At 43.4% G+C, this 18,440-nt stretch overlaps 2 protein-coding genes across 2 annotated transcripts; one reads left to right on the plus strand and one right to left on the minus strand.

The window, feature by feature from the left end:
• Window positions 1-386: 386 nt before the first annotated feature.
• eif4eb (eukaryotic translation initiation factor 4eb) lies at window positions 387-7,578 on the minus strand. Its single transcript, XM_053845467.1, has 7 exons — window positions 7,522-7,578; window positions 6,444-6,547; window positions 4,928-5,023; window positions 4,787-4,850; window positions 3,165-3,278; window positions 1,822-1,961; window positions 387-1,023 (listed from the first exon to the last, which is right to left on the minus strand). The coding sequence occupies exons 1-7, from the start codon at window positions 7,537-7,539 to the stop codon at window positions 909-911; spliced, it is 651 nt and encodes a 216-aa protein (XP_053701442.1). The 5' UTR covers window positions 7,540-7,578; the 3' UTR covers window positions 387-908.
• Window positions 7,579-7,623: 45 nt separating this feature from the next.
• On the plus strand, window positions 7,624-18,404 carry metap1 (methionyl aminopeptidase 1). Its single transcript, XM_053845466.1, has 11 exons — window positions 7,624-7,779; window positions 8,417-8,468; window positions 8,621-8,730; window positions 10,183-10,243; window positions 13,568-13,659; window positions 13,739-13,822; window positions 14,292-14,430; window positions 15,989-16,120; window positions 16,218-16,361; window positions 16,448-16,513; window positions 17,060-18,404. Exons 1-11 carry the CDS (start codon window positions 7,663-7,665, stop codon window positions 17,224-17,226), a joined length of 1,164 nt encoding a protein of 387 aa, XP_053701441.1. The 5' UTR covers window positions 7,624-7,662; the 3' UTR covers window positions 17,227-18,404.
• The last annotated feature ends 36 nt before the right edge of the window (window positions 18,405-18,440 follow it).

Consider the following 18,440-nt stretch of genomic DNA (forward strand, 5'->3'; position numbering starts at 1 on the left):
AGAAACGAATCGCAGTCCTGAAGCGCTCGCTGTCTCCAAACAACTTCAAAATTCACAAATGTTGAATTTCCCCCCTTTTTTCGCTCCATTTATCATCTCACCGGCAGATTCGTCCCGTCATCAGTATTTGCTTAAAATGAATCGCACGTTAAAGAAATCGTCCGACCTTTAAAGGTTGCCACCACAACTCCAGCGAGCCGCGAAGAAACACGCGCTGCAGTCAGTGAACGCTTCATCAGGCTTTGAAAAAAAAGAAAAAAAGAAAAGACCTACTTAGAGATAATTTGCCCGTCGGCTAAGAGAGAGACTCCGTGATGGCATTTGTCATGGTCCTGTGACATTTTTAAAGCCGTCCTTGCAGATATGAACTTAAACGGACCCCAGCGTCGCCTTCTCTTTCCAAAATACGCTTCATTCTGACATTTGAGCGAATGGCGGAGCGGAGGTGGAGAGCGCCGCTCTCCTGCGACGAGCTGCTGAAGTGACTCCAGAGGAGAACCCTCCTCAGGTTTTATGTTGGAGGAGGGCTCAGGACCAACCATCTCTGCGACAGAAAACCAATGTCACGCGGCTTAATTGCAAAACCAAAGTTTAATTAAACAACACTCAAATGTAAATCAGCAAAGAAACATTTTAAAAGGATACAAGTGCAACAGTTTAAAAGAGCAAACTCCTATGTCTCCGATCATATGCATAATAAATTAAAAGGGTTAAATGCAAAAAAACAACAACAACAACAGAAAACCACTGATGCCACTGGAAAAATAGAGAAAGAAATATTAAGTATTTCCTGTGATTCAAAGTAGCGCGATATCATTCCAACTGTCATCATGATAATACTGCTTTCCTGTAGTGCTGGAGGGTTATTGAAGCTGGTGAAATCTTGACGGGTCGAGGATGCATGCTGCTCAAACAACGTATCTGTTCTTGGTGGTGGATCCGCATTTGGTAGCCGTGTCGACGTGTGACTGGTAGCCGATGGTCAGCTTGATGGGCAGCCCCAGGCGCTCCTTGTAAACTCTCCTGGGGAGGGAGATGAGAAGAGTTGAGTTTGAACTTTTCGACTGCTGTGTTTGCAGTAGTCGTCATGGTGGTGAGGTCAGGACTGTAGACTCAGGAAATGCATCACCCAAAACGCTCTTCGAATGTGTGTGTGGGTGTGTGTGAATGTGGCTGCGTTCCATATTTCACATTTCCTAAACATTTGAAGGGCCCCACAACACAGCAACTGAATAGAGAAGTGCTATCCGGGTTCAAATAAAACAATTTAACTGAGTTAAACAATATGCTGTATATAGATAAGTTAGTCATTTGGAGAACAACTCATGAAAACATACTGGAAATAACAAGAAATTCCTTATTGCAGTGATAAAAAAAAAAAAAAAACTTGCTTAGAAATGTAGTTAAAGATCAGATATGTTTTATGTACTGCTATTAATTGCAGACACAAAATAATACATAATAAACAGACACAATGAACAGAAAAATTGGCATGAGATTAACATGGATATTTTTATAGATTTTAACTTTAACTTCATAACAGATGTTATTTAGGATTGAAAAATATATACAAAAATAGAGTATTATCTGTGAATATTACATTTAAAAAACGAATTACAATGTTCATGAAAAAAAAATATATATATTATTAATGTTTATTATTTCTCCATCAGCTTTGTAAAAACAGGATCCGTTCTAATGCTGCTTGTTGTTCATGTACCGCACTTTTACGACGCTGGGACTCGCTCCAGTGTTTGGTGTAGTAACAGTAAGTGGCCACACGGGGCAGTGTTCACAGACAGGATAAAAGCTCTGCCTCACCCGATATGGGTCACTGCCTCCCGGTTCTCGTAGTCTGCAGTCCAGACGGCGATCTTGTCTCCTTTGGTGCGGACGTTGACCACGGCGCCGCAGACGTCGTCGCTGTAGTCGTCGAAGGCTTCGCCGATGAGACACAGAAGCTGAGCAACATAAACACGCCGCCATCATTCACCTGGAGCCTGACTCACCTGACTCAGAGCCAGAGTGGTGGGGACGGCTCTCTCTGTTTACATGTTGTGAGGCGGAATTGTGGACTGACTCACAGGTATGTGACTCACACGTGTGTGACTCACAGTGCCATTTCCACTGTGTGCCAGGGGTTCCAGCGCACAGTCATCAGACAGTTGTGTTGTTTAAAGTCAAACAATAGCTGGAAGGCCACGGTGAGGAACTGTACAGATTTATTTATCTTCAACATAGTTTATTAAAACAGAAAGGATCATGTTTTTTCATAAAATGCTTATAGTTATATACAAATATTTATTTAAAATACATGAATTTATTTCAGTATTTTTCTTTTTTAGTAAACGATTACATTTTTTTTCAGTGCTACATATACTTTTTGTATTTCTGATATTTTTGTCTCCATTGTATTTATATATTTTTGTTAATGTTATTTCAAATGAATTTTAAACATTATTTTGTGTCTGTTGGCATGTTTTTAATTCGACTTCTTTAAAATAATTTATTTACATCATGAGAGTCAGAGTGTTTTTATTTTTCCCAATATTTTTATGCATTTCTCTGCTATGCTGACTTTCTTCTTACTCCAGCTTTGTAATTTGAAATTGGTTATTTAATGACTATTAATCTTATTTGTTGTTGCCAAGACAGCAGCGGTGGAGTCAGGGTTGTAGACCCACAGACAGATAATATATATTTCTAAATGTTTTAAGCAATATATTTTTTTAATCATCTGTGACATCGACCCCACCACGTTGTTTCCATTTCCTTTGGCGAGTCAGTTAGCACAAACAAGTCTTTCATGAAAGTGGCACCAGCGACGACCCCACTCGACCCCCTGGCGAGGCGGCTGGCTGCACTATTGACTCTCCAGCTCTGTTTGCTAACCCACACGTCACATCTTTTGATGAGCGAGGTGTGTATCACTGTCAGTGACCTTTAGAGCAGCGGGGGAGAACACGGCACCGCTGCAGGAGCTCCAGGCTTCCAAAGGAACCAGCCCGTGCTTTCGTCCCCTCAAAGAGCTGTGAGCCACTTTCCTCCCGATGTGAAGAGAGTCGGAGGAGACGACTGGCAGGAGCCGTCAGCTCTTGTTACGCAGCTCGACAAATGTATCGGCAGCTGCTGGGAGAGATATAAACGTCGGCTTCACAACTTACCGTCTCCAGCCAGAAGCGGTCCAGGTCTAATCTCCTCTGCTGCTTGGTGAGTGTGACCAGCCAGCGCCCCCCACGCTTGTTCCTCTCATCCTCCCACATGGGTTCAATCCCGTCCTACAGGAATCAGTCAATAACGACAATGTGCTGAAGCATCAAACAAAGAGGAGCAACTCACAGCAAACAGACCAACGGCTTCATTTCCATCTGTTTCATCTCACCTTCTACCATCATGGTCGCACGTGACTTTTCTGTCGTGTTTGCGTACTTGGTGCCATTATTTTTTACCTGAATTCAATAGTTATTTATACTAAAAATGAAAGTCATTTATTCACTCATTTTAGTCACATGGATTTTATTCATGTTAACATGAGTAATTGACGCCTCAAAGATAAGTTTTAAGGGGAACATCTAGATCCACAGACTGTGGAGAGAATCCCACCAGGAAAAGATGTCTGAGCAAACAGCAGCACCATAGTTAGTGTATCATTCTCACGCTGCTGGACTGAGCCGAATGGCTTGATACCAGGAGTAGAACAGTGGTGGCGAGTTATCCTGTCAATGCATAGCGTCTCTGCAGGATTTGATGGACCCACAGACAGAGGTGGACAAATCTTTTTCGCGTTTTACTCTGCTGCCACAGTAGAAAAAAAAAACGCAGCTCCGATGAGCTATGTCAATCATCACCAGGGGGAGCAGCCCAGACTCAAAGGTTTATTATTACAACAAACTCCAAGACCAACATGGCGACTGTGGAGGAAGTAGCGTTGTAGGAGGCGGTGGTCGGTGAGGCCGATAATATATCACCACTGGAGCACTGTTACGTCTTCTTCGTGTTTCATTAGAGCTACATATTGGGTAGTAACAATGGTTTCCAGAGATACTGCTCTGTTTGGTCCGTGTCCAAAAGGTTTGTGGAAATATAGAGGAAATGAAGGCAGAGCATGGACTGATCTGTCCGTACCCAGATCTGTAAATAACGTTGTGCATTAATCGGCCTATAATATTCACATATTATAAGTAAAAATGTTACACATGACAATATCTTCCTGATTTATTTCCAATACATGGATTTTCTTCTTATTTACAGAGCTACAATCCGATGTGCCGTCAGTTCGGCAACTAAACGCGCCACATGTTAAATAGTCAACTTATTGTTAAGATAGTCAGAGAGTAGTGGACTGTCAACATGGTGGTTAGCTGCTCATTGGGATCACAGGTGTTCTATTCATGAACGTGTGCTGCTTGAGCTAATTTGGCCAGTGCACACCACGCCGATGGATTTGATGCGACAAAATCAATTCAGTATCCTGGGGCGGATGAGCGTAGTGAAATAGCATCAACGAGCCAACTACCTCAGCATCATGCCTCCGGTTCAGATCCACGTGTGGCGCTGCACAGAGGTTTGCTCTGCTGCGTTGTGTTTGTATGTGTGTAAAAGTGATTCAGTTTCCAGCCCAGCGGAGACAGCTAAACGTTCCCTTCACCCTGTCACTGAAGTAAACAACCTACACACACGATCTCAGCTTGGAGTATATGTTCCCTGAGCTAAACGCTGGAAAACAATATTTTAAATATTTAAAAAAGTAATATATAAGTCCCACTCATAAATCAAGCCAAGGTACCTTGAAGACAGAGTAATCGCAGCCAGAGCAGAGATTGCTGGACAAGTGGATGTGGTTGTAGAGCCTGAGGACCATCAGAACACATGTGACATCATCCTCCGCACTTGTGCACATCACAGCACCACATTCAGGGAATCTTACGCCCAGAAATCCTCCACCGTGTCAAAGTTGGAGATGAACCGCAGGTTGGTCTGCCAGGTCTTCGTCTTGTCGTTCTTGAAGAACCACAGCGCCCATCTGCGGAGGTCGCAACAGCTCATTTGCATAATTGGAGGGAGCGGCAGATTAAAGTAAACAGAGGTCTCGGGAAGTGTCGGGAGCAGGCGTCTGGATGCAGCGACACCAACTAGTCAGGTGGATCTCACCCACCAGCCAATTAATGATGACGGCGCGTCACATGCGTTTGACACCAGATGCTGTAATTGGCTTCAGATCTTTAAGTGACAAAGAGCCGTTAGATGTTCTTCTCCAGGAATTATAAGGTGCGAGGAGGCGCTCCTCCTTCAGTTCACTGGTGTTCCGTCAAACAGCGTCAGCTTGGTTATTACACACAGTTAAGGCCTACTTTTCACTCATCGCCGTATGTTACACAATCTACTACATTCTCTGCTTATATCAAACATCTTCTGTCATCAGAGCGTGTTTGATTTTCCCTCCGTCTTACGTTCCACCACCTCCTCCTGTCTCTCTTCTCTTGACTCCGCGGAGCTGCTAATTCCTCTGGAGTTTTGAGGTGAACGTCACCTGATATAAGCCGCAGTTATTGGCTTTCTAAAACACTGGCCTTCAGATGCAACACGTTTGTAAGTAGAGACACAAAATCAATACAGCTGGATTTGAAGGAAGAAGATAGTTTCTTTTTTTTTTGACTGGCATTCTTGTGGGTTTTGTTTTTCTGGCAAGACAAGGTGGCGCAAAAAGACACAAAGAAACAGAATGAGATTCCAATAATTAAGAAGATGGATCAGGAAATCCAAATTACATCCACCAATGACAAGAAATCTCAGCCAACAAGGGGCCAAAACGTATACTACAAAATTAATATAGACATTAAATTTAAGTCTGAGAGAAGGAGGAGTTAAATGTTTCAGTACTATGAGATTAAAAAAATAATAATATTTAAAAAAATAAATAAACAAAAAAAAAGTTTTTTTTTACTTAAGTGAAAACAATTGACAATTCCATGGTATTATAATAGGCCTTAAAGAAACATTATAATATTGCAAAACTGCAGTATATATATGTAAGGATATATAAATATGACAAATTTAAATACACAATGTTATGAAGCACATTAAATAACATTCATGAAGGTTGATGGATTGGGCCAAGGATTCAATTTAATCATAATAATAATAATGTCCAAAAAGTGTTTAACAAATAAAAAATGTAACAAAAATTACAACTTAAGTAAGATGACTGAACTAATAAACTAATGACTATAAATAAATACATAAATAAAGTACTTGAAAACCAATATTTTCCTTTTTGTTCCCAGACAAAACAGCGCTGCAAAAAACACTGTGACAGATTTGACTCAGAGACCTTAGGTTTGACACCTTGACCAAGTTTTCCAGAAGGGATTTTTCAATACTTCTTCCGCTCTGGTCAAGTGCCATGCAGTTTGCTTAACAGTCGTCAGCTGAGTGGAACAAACCTGTTCTGCAGTGGATGTTTGATGTAAGACTCTGGGCTCACGATCTCCTGTCCACTCTCCTCAGCCCCGTCAGCTTCAGGCCGAGATGAGTTCGCCTTTATTTCCTACAGAACAGACAGCGGGGCAAGTGAGCACGTCACTGAAGCCACTATGGACTGTACATGTGTATGGCAGCAAATAAAAACAGGCGCTATACATGTCTTGTCTGTCTGAAAATAAAAACTGCTGTTCAGTGTCAACAAAGTCAGACGATTGAAAATTGTATTTTGTATTTGTTTAGTTAATTTCAAATATCCAAAAAGTGGAAAATCAACACATCGGACTGAAAAATGTTTCTAATCTTATTGTTGAGCAGGTCACCTGTCAGACAAATCTAATTTCTGTTGACAGTTATATATATATATATATATATATATATATATATATATATATATATATATATATATATATATAGGTTGATAAAAAGGTTGATAAAAAAGTGACAAAAATTATGAATAGTTATAGGAGTGTTGTGTAAAAATAACAATCATAATTTTGGCAGTATAAGTCAAAATAGGTAATTAACAACGCAATAAAACTTAGTCCCACCTAGTCTAAAATAAGACAACACTCATGTATTTTACTACAGGACATAGAATTTTCATGTTTTGCATCAGTGTAGTCCTGTATTTCTGCTTTATATCGATAAATTCATCAGTATCGGCAACAGTAAATATCACGTCGTTTGAACATTAAACACAACATGTCATTTATTAATTCTACATAACATAGGTTAATATTAATCTTATCCGACGAACACGTCAGTTTGACTTGATATTTGAACGACAGATCGCAAACTTATTTGAGCAGGGAGCTTCCTCGGGTGGACGTCATCCTAAAAGTTGGGAGTTCACGCTCACATTCCTCTTTTACTCTGGCAAAAGAAAGTTATCAAACTGCTTTGTCAAGGCGTGAAACTCCGTCAACTGTCAATAAATGTTAGATAAAGAACAAACAGAGATGAAGACACCTTCCTTTTTGTCGATTTATTGAGATATTTTTTTAAAAATCAAAGGTATTTTCAAGAGAAACGACTCACCGGTTCGGCTGTCGCCATCTTACAAAGCTGTGTTTGGAAACTTTCATCGGATTGGACGGCGGTGGCGTGACGTCGCGCTCACGCTCCGCACTTGCGCAGTGCGCGCCGCTGCTCCGCTCCGCCCCTTCCACAGACGAAGGCATGGCGAGCACCGAGACGAGGAGGGAGTGCGAGACGGACGGCTGTAGTAAGGACGCCAAACTACAGTGTCCCACTTGCATTAAGCTCGGCATCCAAGGCTCGTACTTCTGCTCTCAGGTGCGGACATTTTTACCCGTGTGGGAAAGAGCTGTAGTCCGCTGCAGACGCCAACCGAGGCCCGGCTGTGTGTCATCACGAGGCTGCTAACTGTTATGCTAACTGGCTGAAACACCGGCAAAAACCGTTCACTGCACAGTTAGGTGCCTTTTTCTGGCTTAGAGTATCGAATTGGTTTCCACGTCACCAGTTATTTGCTCTGTTCGTCTGCAGTGCCATTCACAAAAGTCAGTCGTTCATTAACTTGCGCGCAATGTGTTCATTCATTATGTCATTCGTTTGTGAAGTTGTGCACATCACGTCAACATGTGTCGTAAAACGCCACCTCAGGCTGTTCGAGGTGTCGGGAAGCTGAAATCATATTGAGAGTTTATCTGTATAGATCAGGGGAACCGGTGTCCTGCTAAAAAGGTGAAGGACGCTCATTTTGCTGCAGTAAAGTTTCACAAACGCTTTTCTCTGTTTTATGGAAATGCAAATGACTCCTTTACACGTCCTCATGCACATGATCGGTTTCCGTTGATACTAAAATGATGCCAGATATTGTCTCTCATCTATTTGCTTGCTATATTATGTAAATATCATTAAAGTTTGTTATCTACAGGTCATTACAATAAGTGTATTATTTGGTTCACAGGAGTGCTTCAAGGGGAGCTGGACCTCTCACAAGCAGCTGCACAAAAAAGCCAGTAGGTATCATTGCTTAAGATCAAGTTCTGAAGCGGTGCCTGTTTCCTCTTAAATCAAAGCTTGAGTTACACCGCTTTTTTTCGTAATGCTTGGGTGTGAGATGACCTTGCGTTGCCAGCTGCGTTAGAAACCACCTGTTGTGTTTTACTAGAGGAGGACAAGAACCTAAGTGAGCCCAAGAACTGTTTGCAGAAGGACGTAGACACTGACCCATGGCCTGGCTACCGGTACAGCGGGAAACTCCGTCCTCATTACCCTTTGGTAAGTTGTTTATGGTGCACTGTGACAAGCGTAGTGGGAAAGAGCTTGGCAGTTAGCAGTGCAAGCAAAGACCCACATCTTTCTATTATCAAGTGAAAAAGTGGTCCTGAAGTTTTAATGAAGAAAAACGTAATGCCTTAATCTTTCAAGATGCCACCAGATATGAGTAGACTGTGCTTGATTTTAAGGCAGTGTCTGTCTCTACACAGGAAATACTTAATATTGTACTCAATGAGCTGCAGAAAGTAAAAGCCTTGATGAGTAAGAGTGTGATTAAATGGCTGTCAGATTTGAAGGAGGTCACAAGAACCATAGAAATACACTCTGAAATGGAATAAATTCTTCTCAGTAATGACTGTTTTTGGCTGAGACAGTGTGTGCCGCAGTTTGCTTAAGAATCCCGAAGAGCTCTTCTGAGAAACGTCGGAAGAAAAACACTTGTGATGTGTTGAAGAATGCACAATAACATTTTGCTGTAAATAAACTTTGGCCAAGTTACCACGACCAGTCGCAGATCAGAAAGTTGGCTGACTTTTCAACTTTTGCTAATGCGGTCATAATTCAGAGTACAGCGCATGTACATGTGTCACATGAATATACAGCTAGAATTAAGAAGACTTGTTTGTACGCTTGAGGGCATTTCCAGGATACTATTGTGAAATCAAACATCAGCTCTATTCCTCTGCAGAGGTTATGAATTGGTTTGTATATGTGATGAAAACATGAATTGGAACGGTTATTCTTTAGACCTAACAGGACGAGCATTTCAAAGTTGAGTGTTGGGTATATTATCAGTGAAGACCTACTGTATTTGGCGATTGATCTGCAAATTAATAATTTCTTCTGCCCAAGAAAAGCGTCCCTTGTTGTGAAAAATCTAATTGCAGTTTTTTTTTCCTGCATTTAACACATGTGAATTAAAACTTCATGAGTGCATCTGTGATGCAAACCACTTGTGACACTAAAAAAAAAAAAACGATCATCTTTTTGTTTTTATTGCACACTAATATTTTTTGGGCTATTTGAAGTTACTTATTTTTGACTATACAGGTCAACTTGTCAACTACTAATATGTATACGTTTTCAGCTTACTTGGTGGGTCTCAGCGCTCAACTCTATTAATAGCTGTGATCACATGGCCAAAAAGTGGATTCTATTTATGATGCCATCTAGCTGTCGTTTTCACTCCAAAGCGTCTGCAGACTTAGAGGAGGCAGAGTTTCACTTAAGGTGTCTTTTTAACATCAGTTTCTGCTGAATTCTCAGTTTAAGTAGAAACACATGTATGTGACCTGAAGTTCACCCAGTGATTGGAAGTCATTTGTAGTTGATCAAGCCTCAGAAAAGTGGTTCTGAATTCAGAGATGATTCGATTGTTTTCTTTTTCTTTCCCCACAATCTTTACCCCTCTTCCTTTCACTGTCATGATCAACCTTTTCTCATTGGCTTTAGACTCCCTTGAGGACGGTGCCCAAAGACATCCAAAGGCCGGACTACGCCGATCACCCTTTAGGTATGATAAAGTTTTTAATCTCGCACACATGTGCACTTGATCGCTTCTTTCCGAGCGTCCATCGTGTTACCTGCCTCGACAAGCTAGATGTCCATCCGGTCGGCCTGTTTTTATTAGCTTGTCCAGAGAACTCTTTTTATATTGTGTCCACATACTGAACGCTCCGAATGAATCTTCCAAACGCCGGTGGGAGCCAGAGAAAATAAGCAACTTTCAGCCCCATGTTTGTTTGTCACTGAGAACTTGAGAGCGAGAAGGAGGGATTCTGACTCCCTCCAAAAGATTCACAAGGTTGAAAATTCATCTCTGCTGGTAAATTACTTTTTGATGCAGGTCTGGACTTGGGATTCTAGTCCAGTAGCAGAGCGGAACGGAAAGTTGGGAAGCATTTTCATATTCAATATTGTCGAAAAATGCAAAACAGGGATGCTGAGATACTGGTGTGTTTCTACGCTCTGATAATTTCCCAGAAGACTGAATCAAAACTGAAGAAACAGATAACCTTTCTGAGCACCTGTCTGCTAGATATTAAGATGCCATCGTTCTATTCAGAACCTATGGCTTGGAAGGTTTGTTGACCTAGTTCTCTGGAGTTATCTACACCAGTTGAAACCTGTCTGTGTAACTACATGTGCAGAAGTTTAGTGGCTTGAACACGTTGTTGGACCAGGAAACTATATAAAGGAGTATAAAACAATAAGACAGTTGAGGTTCATGGACGTGGTTAATGAGGGCAGGGGAGGTGTAACAAGGAAGGCTAGGCTAAGATGGAGGACTTGCTCTGGAGACAAAACTGTCCTATGAAAGAAGCTCTGCCCTCATACGTGGAGCACATGAAGCATGATGATCTACAGGTGAGGTTAAGGGACAGACACATGAGAGAGGACTCGCAACAAGGTTGTGCTGCCATTGTGAATCATACAAAACTGCAGGTAGCGCCCCCTACACTTGGAGAAGCTTGGCATGGGGGTTCTACAACACAAATTCTAGTTTAGCTACAAAACCGACACTCATTTATCTCATTTTTGTGCTTGGAAAACTACATACACTCTTACTGTTGGTGCCTATTCAATAGACATGAGCATTTGTTAATCTGCGTCCTAGAGGCGGTTAGTCCAGTGAAGTAGCTTTGATTTTCACCACAGGGCAAAAGATGATTAAAGTGCTCTATAAATAAACATGACCTGGATTGTGTTGCTCTGTTTTCTGCAAAATTGGTTGTGCATCGACTGCTGAGGACATTGACCATTCGAGGTCTACGAGCCGTAACGTTGTGGCCATTGATTGATGGGAAAGTAAGAATATTTCAACCAGGTCTTTTAATCCCTGCCTGAGCTGTCATCCTGCCACTACTTTGGGCAAGGGGTCAGTGAAAGGTCACCAGTCCGTCACCGTGCACATATAAATCATACACACGCTATGTTTTGGTCTGTGGGAGGAAACTTATGTTTGCGTGTAGCAGGGACTCGCTCCAAAACTTCCTCAAGTCAGATCCTTGAGACCCAATATGCTGCCTAAATTATCCACCACAAGTATTTTACTTTAACTGTTCATCTAATCCAACATCTTAGCCATGAGATAAAACATCCTGCGAATGCATCTTCTGTCATAATCCTGGAGGAATACTCTCAGCTCATTAAGCATGTCGGTTACGTCGTCCAAACCACCTTTGCTTCCATGTGTAAATACAAATGAAAAAGACAGATTTATCAAGTAGCACCAGCTGACGCCGCCTCTTCCTTCATCTGCGTGCCGTTGTTTCCAGTTAATTGAAGTTGTGAGTCTTGTCTTTAATTGTGTAGTGGGAGTGGGAGGCGCAGCTGTTTTGACACCGCGGTGACATTTCCGCAAAAGATGATGTGCATTTTAATTAAGCTCCAGCTGTTTCAAGGTTTCTCACCGTCAACTTCGATCTTCTCCCTCCATTTTCATTTTCACCAATTATACTGTCCCCATGGCGTAGAGGTTTCAAAACTCCATCCCGACCCGCTCATTTGTGTACATCTCCAAACTGCCATCAAACGGTAATTGCGCGTTGTTTAATCTGCATCTCCCTGGTTAAGCCACCCGTTCTGCAACCATGGCAACCTCCTCCACCCCATCATCTCCACTGCACAGATCCGTGCTCAGGTAGTAGTCATGGTTACTGTGTCCTGTCATTCTCATGTGTTCGAGCTCCGATCCAGCCTCTTCTTTCACTGATGTGAGCGTCACGTTCGGAACAGTCTTTTCATTCACTGCGTCCCTGTGTTGGCGAGCCACCCAGCCAAAGTGAGTTTGATTGATCAACAGGCTCACGGTGCTGACTGAGATCTTGAGGACGGTCTTATTTGACATGTCTGAGCTTTGTTGCCAGGCAACAGTTCATGCTCATCCAGCAATCATCTTCTTGAGTTGATAAATAATAGATCAGTGAATTGTTGATGACTCGGGTGCTTTGACCAACACACATTTTAATGGTGCCCTGATCATAGTCTCAGCGCCCACTGTTGAATTTCAAGTTGACTTAAAGAAGTCGATGCTGGCACGAGCAGCTGTCCTCCTCGATGACAACGTCACCGCCTTCCTCTTCTCGCCTGGTCCGGGGTCACCAGTGTGAACAGCTTCTGGCTTAGTCTAGTGGAGAAGTAGAACGCTGCTGCATGCTTGGTATGGATGTAGGCGATGTAGTGACAGCAAGGGTCCTCTATGTAAAGAAGTGAAATGTCATGGGAACCACATGAATTAAACATGAGTTTGGATCATAACACTGACCACCGTCATATATGACGCCCCAGAAAACTGAGTTATTGCTGTAGTGTGGAGAAGATTGGACTGTAGGAGAGAAATTTTATTTTCTCTGAGACTACGCCGCCTTTAATCCTTACCTCAGTTCAGCCTGCATTGTGACTGCTAGCTCAGTTAAGCCTGGTGCTATGTATGGTGATAGTGGGTGTGTTATGGTGGAATCCAAACATCTTGGACAAATCCTTCATGCACACACTTCATAAACGACTTTTAAAGCAATCCCTAGCTTCCACCGGCTTACCTGAAATCCCTACATAGGGTTTGAAGTAGCGCTACCTTGTTGTTAGTCAAAGGCTATGTCCCATTGCTCATCCTAACACACGTTTTTGTTCCTAATACTCGGTTTTGCACGTTTGCGTGTCAGTGTAGTGTGTCCCAATACTCCTCAGACCCAGGGCACTGGCTGTTCACCACTTGAAATGATCTCTTCAAACCCAGGGAGCTCCGGAGCTGACTTGAAACCAAGTGGGAAGATGAAGCGTGGAGAGATTTCCAGGAGACCAAAGGACTTTATTATCAATTCTGCTCTTGTTTTAGGAATGTCAGAGTCCGAGCAGTTCCTCAAAGGGACCTCACAGATCAAGATCCTCTGCCCAGAGGACATCGAGGGTATGAGGGTCGTGTCCAAGGTAAGTCTTTTCAGTGCTCAATGTCGTTTTTCATGCTTGGCCCTCAGGTGTTTGGTGAAAATGAGCTGTCTGTCTGCAGCTGGCACGAGAGGTCCTTGACATCGCAGCGGCAATGGTCAAACCCGGAGTCACGACAGAAGAGATTGACCACACCGTGCATCTGGTAAGTTCCAACCATCCAGATAGCTCCGCTTCTAGCATGTTGATTTTCCCCTGATCCTGCAGTGAGCCCCGTCGTCCTTAAACAACCTCCTCACAGCTCCCGGCACCATTGTGGCACATTTGAATAGAATTTTCCCATTAGGGGGATTAAGCCTGTTTCCCCTTTTTAATGTCGTCTCCGTGATTCACTCCGAGTCCTTTGAGAATCCCTGTTCTCCATTAAGACACAACGGCTTATGCAATAACAACACGCCACCCGTAATCAAAGGACCCCCTGCTGCGGAACATTAGCTCCATTTCTATTAAGTTCCTCTCATGACATGACGGCGGACACGCTGTCATGTTTAATTGTTTCCAACACGTAGGCGCTGTCACATGCTTTTGGAGACGACCTGCATGTTAAATCGCTTCATTCCCCAGTCTCATCGACTTGTCGTCCCCTGCTGTCTGACCCGCTTTTCTCCCTTCAGGCCTGTTTAGCGAGGAACTGCTACCCCTCTCCGCTCAACTATTACAACTTCCCCAAATCCTGCTGCACCTCTGTCAATGAAGTCATCTGCCATGGAATCCCCGATAGAAGACCTCTGCAGGACGGAGATATCCTCAACGGTAAGCTTGCACTTATATTTGGGATGGGACCCACCCGGTATTGTGCTCCGATACCAGTGTTTTTCACAAGCAGAGTCTGAGCTTCATGTTTTCAGCTGAAATCTCTTCACGGTCAGCTGCTCTGCAAGTTCACTGCAAACTGGGGAATGGATTTCCTGAACCTTGGTGAACGGCACAAGCCTCAGGAAGTCCATTCCACAGTTTGTAGTGAGCTCGCAGAGCTGCGGTCTGAGACTTCAGCTGAAAACATGTAGCCATTTAGCATGCGAGCGTGTTGCAGAATGCACGCGAAGCAAACACTCCCTGACTTCAGTCCTGGGATGTGTGGGATTTATGAGCCGTCTGGATCCAAAGTAGACGTCAACAAAGTGGAGCGCTGGTGTTTACGGTTAAGCAAAGCGCCGCAGCATGTGAATGAACAGCGTTTGTGAATCATGCATTGGATGATTCACAAACGCTGTGTGTCCTTAAATGAGTCAAATATCTCGGATGTTGGACGTCAGACGTCTGTCCTACGTCACTTGTCAGTCTGAAAATGGGTTTATTTATGCTCCAGAAGCGAGTGTGTGACGTTTTGCTGATCAAATGAATTCGCTGCTTGTCTCCATTCACTTCTGTCTTGGCTTTAATAAATGGCAAATGCCAAAGTGAAACCTTCAGAGCTGCACATTTGTTTTCAGGATAATCTTTTTTTCTGTTTCATGTTTTCCTGACTTCCTTCTGTGGTCTGACCTCCAGTTGCCTTCTCTAATTAATGCACAATCAACAATAATCGTGAAAAACAAAAACAAAACTGAGCTCTGGTATCGAATCCGAGGAACATTAGTATCGGCAAATTCGGGTATCTGGATCGATGAGTCCAAATCGGTGCATCCTGAAGTTATGTCTGTAGTGGAGCTCAGGTGATGAGTACCTTGAGCCTCATTGAAGAATGAGGGAAGAATGAATGCCTCTGTCGCCCGGGAGAGACTCAAAGTAGACACCATGTTGAACACTTAAAAAAATCCTGGCTTTTGGGACTCGACATGACTTCTGTCTGATAAGCAGCAGAAGATGGATGAAGGGTAAAACAAAAAAAAAAGGCTGATGCGTAACTTGTCACCCTGTAACTTTAAATGAAGTTATTTATTGGTTCGGATGGTCGGAGCGCTGCATTTCTGTGCCATAAATCTGTTCACATCAGGAGGAGTCGGCATCATAGCGACGGTGGAGCGATAGATGATGGCAGAATAGACCATTTCCGTCTTGCAGGTGTTTCTTGTTTGACAGAATTTGCCCGCCTGCTTGAAAAATCGTGATGCGGCGTCGGCAGGAGTCGTGCCACTTTTGGTATCTTTATGAATATTTCTGTTGAGACCAAGTCTTCAATCCCAAACTCCCCTCAGAGCAGCTGATGAAGTGCTTGCCACCTACTCCTCTCACGCTGTGTGTACTGGCAAGATGAATCGTTTCATTAAAACCCACCAGTGGGGCACCGCCACTCACCACTTCCACATTCTATTTTTGCGTGCATCTTTTTTTTTTTTTTGAGTGCCTCATCTTGTGTCTCTCTTGTCAGTGGACATCACCGTCTACCACAACGGCTTTCATGGTGACCTTAATGAAACCTTCTACGTCGGCGAGGTGGACGAAGGAGCCAAGAAGCTGGTCACCACCACTTACGAATGCCTTATGCAAGCTATCGACTCTGGTGAGGCCTTTTTTCTCCGACTTTGGCATGTCAGCTTTCACTTCCCAGTCAGCCTGAAGAGTCTCATCATGCTCAGCATCTGTGTCTTGTGCCACAGTGAAGCCCGGCATCCGCTACAGAGAGCTGGGCAACATCATCCAGAAACACGCGCAGGCCAATGGCTTCTCCGTGGTGCGCAGCTACTGCGGCCACGGCATCCACAGACTTTTCCACACAGCACCCAATGTCCCACATTATGCCAGTGAGTCGCCCCCTGCCTGTCGCGAGAGACACAACAGCCAATGTACGCTCTTTTCTGGAATTCTTCTTCTTCCTGTGTGTTTGCAGAAAACAAAGCAGTCGGAGTGATGAAGCCTGGTCATGTGTTCACCATTGAGCCGATGATCTGTGAAGGTGAGTCTGATCTGAGTTTGGGGAGTTGTAGATTCACTTGCCCTGTTGACCTCAAGTGATGGGCAGCGCCGTGGCCTCCTTTACAGAGCCCACTAGATGGCACTCTCTGCTCTAAAATCTGCCTGTTTGAGCCAACCCTTGAACAGATTGAAGATCATCCCTACCTTTCCAACTGGACTCATAATGCAAGACTATATAAAATTCCTTTTTTCCCAATGAAATTCTTTTTTAAAAGATCAATGCAGCATCATTATGTCCCAAAATATTTTGGGGTGATCACATTCCAGCCAGAAAAAAAGGATCCAACAGACTGGATTTCCCCTTGTGTTTCTCTCAGTTCCTTCAGAGTGTGGAGAGTCATTTGCTGATTCATGAAAATAGAAAGTGGCAGGTCTGTGTAGATGTAATGTCGGGTCGTCCCTCTAGTGGACAGTGTTATCTACTGTGTTGACCAGTTTGATCTGTCCAAGCGGAATAAATATTTGATGTTAAATTGAAGTTAATGATTGAGTCAGCCCGAATCGTGACAAAGGTCGCCTCTTTCAGGTGGCTGGCAGGACGAGACGTGGCCCGACGGCTGGACAGCGGTCACCAGGGACGGGAAGCGCTCCGCCCAGTTCGAACACACGCTGCTGGTCACTGAGATCGGCTGTGAAATCATGACCCGTCGTCTGGAGGACAACGGTCGGGCTCACTTCCTGAGCCAAGTGTAACCCGGACTGGAGTGAATCTCTCTCTCACGGTCGCATTGGAAGAGATGGAGAGCTAAGTGTCGCTCTTTAAAATAAGTATGGGTTCCTCAAGTCAAGCAGAATTACTTGAACGTGTCTTTATCGTACAGTGGACGGGTTTGTTAGCGAGAACTGAGAAGTATTTATGGTCAGACGGCGTCTGGTGCCACGTCACGTCGCAGCGTCATGACGCACAAGAGTTAACAAAAAAAAAAGTTTAGACAAATGTGACGTTTGTAACACAGTTGTTTTTACACCACGTAGTTCGGTCCGGGCGTCAATCAACATAGAAACACCGATTTAAAGTTATACAAGAAATTAACTACTTTTTAGAATGTTTTCTAATATGTAGCTTAACAATTGAGGACCAAACTGAAATAGAGTGGAACGATAAAGTTGTCCATCTTCATTTACCGACAACTTTCTGCAGTCACTGGCGACTGGTTTTTGGAACTGGATGCATCATTCATCACTCTAACGTGAGTTGCCTTACTCGGGATTTAAGCTCAGACAAGTGTCAGTTCTTGATGTGATCTGATTTATGGGAAAGAATGTATTAATCTCTGCCATTTTTGAGTGATAAATGCTGCATTCAAGGTCACAAAAAGAGGAATCGCTTTGCTCTTTCCCACTCACTGGTGAAACGGTGCGTTCACTGACCTTGCAATCCAGCAACTCCAAACATGTAGTGAAACCTTTAAAACAAAATCGATTCGAAAATCGGTCCTTGAACGCCTCACGGGGTGCTATTTTATTTGGGTTTGGTCTTTAATATGACTTTTAAGCCGGAAAACTTGACAAACATCACAAATCGCCAATAAATGAATTTGGGAAAAAAAGCGTACATGAACGACCCACGGACCAAGGAAACTTGTTTCTTCAAGGTTTTCATTTCTTCAAGTGTCAGAGCCTCGGCCGGGGTGTTTCACTCTGGATGTTTATCGTTCAACATCCATCTCATTTCGTGCTTAGCTTCGGCACACAAGCGAGATTAGACACCAGATCGATCTTCAAGGGAGGCGACGGTGAAGGAGCCTTAAGTTTGTGAAGCTCTCGCCCTCATCTGAGGAGTTTCCCTTCATCCACGCAGCTTCGTCTCTTCATTTCCTCCGTGCGCAGCGATGTATGCCTGTTTCTTCTCCCGGAGTAAATAAACACCTCTTGTGTACCTTTGTGTGGGCGACTTGCTTCTTACT

Source organism: Synchiropus splendidus, chromosome 16 (assembly GCF_027744825.2).
Source record: "Synchiropus splendidus isolate RoL2022-P1 chromosome 16, RoL_Sspl_1.0, whole genome shotgun sequence".
Classification (NCBI taxonomy): domain Eukaryota; kingdom Metazoa; phylum Chordata; class Actinopteri; order Syngnathiformes; family Callionymidae; genus Synchiropus; species Synchiropus splendidus.

Excerpts from the sequence above, each read along its gene's own strand:
- eif4eb (XM_053845467.1), bottom strand. Across the intron at positions 5,024-6,443 it reads AAACATCCACTGCAGAACAG|ATGGGCGCTGTGGTTCTTCA; the intron begins GTTTGTTCCACT and ends CGACCTCCGCAG. Across the intron at positions 3,279-4,786 it reads GCGATTACTCTGTCTTCAAG|GACGGGATTGAACCCATGTG; the intron begins GTACCTTGGCTT and ends TGATTCCTGTAG.
- metap1 (XM_053845466.1), top strand. The coding sequence starts at position 7,663 with ATGGCGAGCACCGAGACGAGGAGGGAGTGCGAGACGGACGGCTGTAGT. Across the intron at positions 7,780-8,416 it reads GCTCGTACTTCTGCTCTCAG|GAGTGCTTCAAGGGGAGCTG; the intron begins GTGCGGACATTT and ends TTTGGTTCACAG. Across the intron at positions 13,660-13,738 it reads GTATGAGGGTCGTGTCCAAG|CTGGCACGAGAGGTCCTTGA; the intron begins GTAAGTCTTTTC and ends GTCTGTCTGCAG.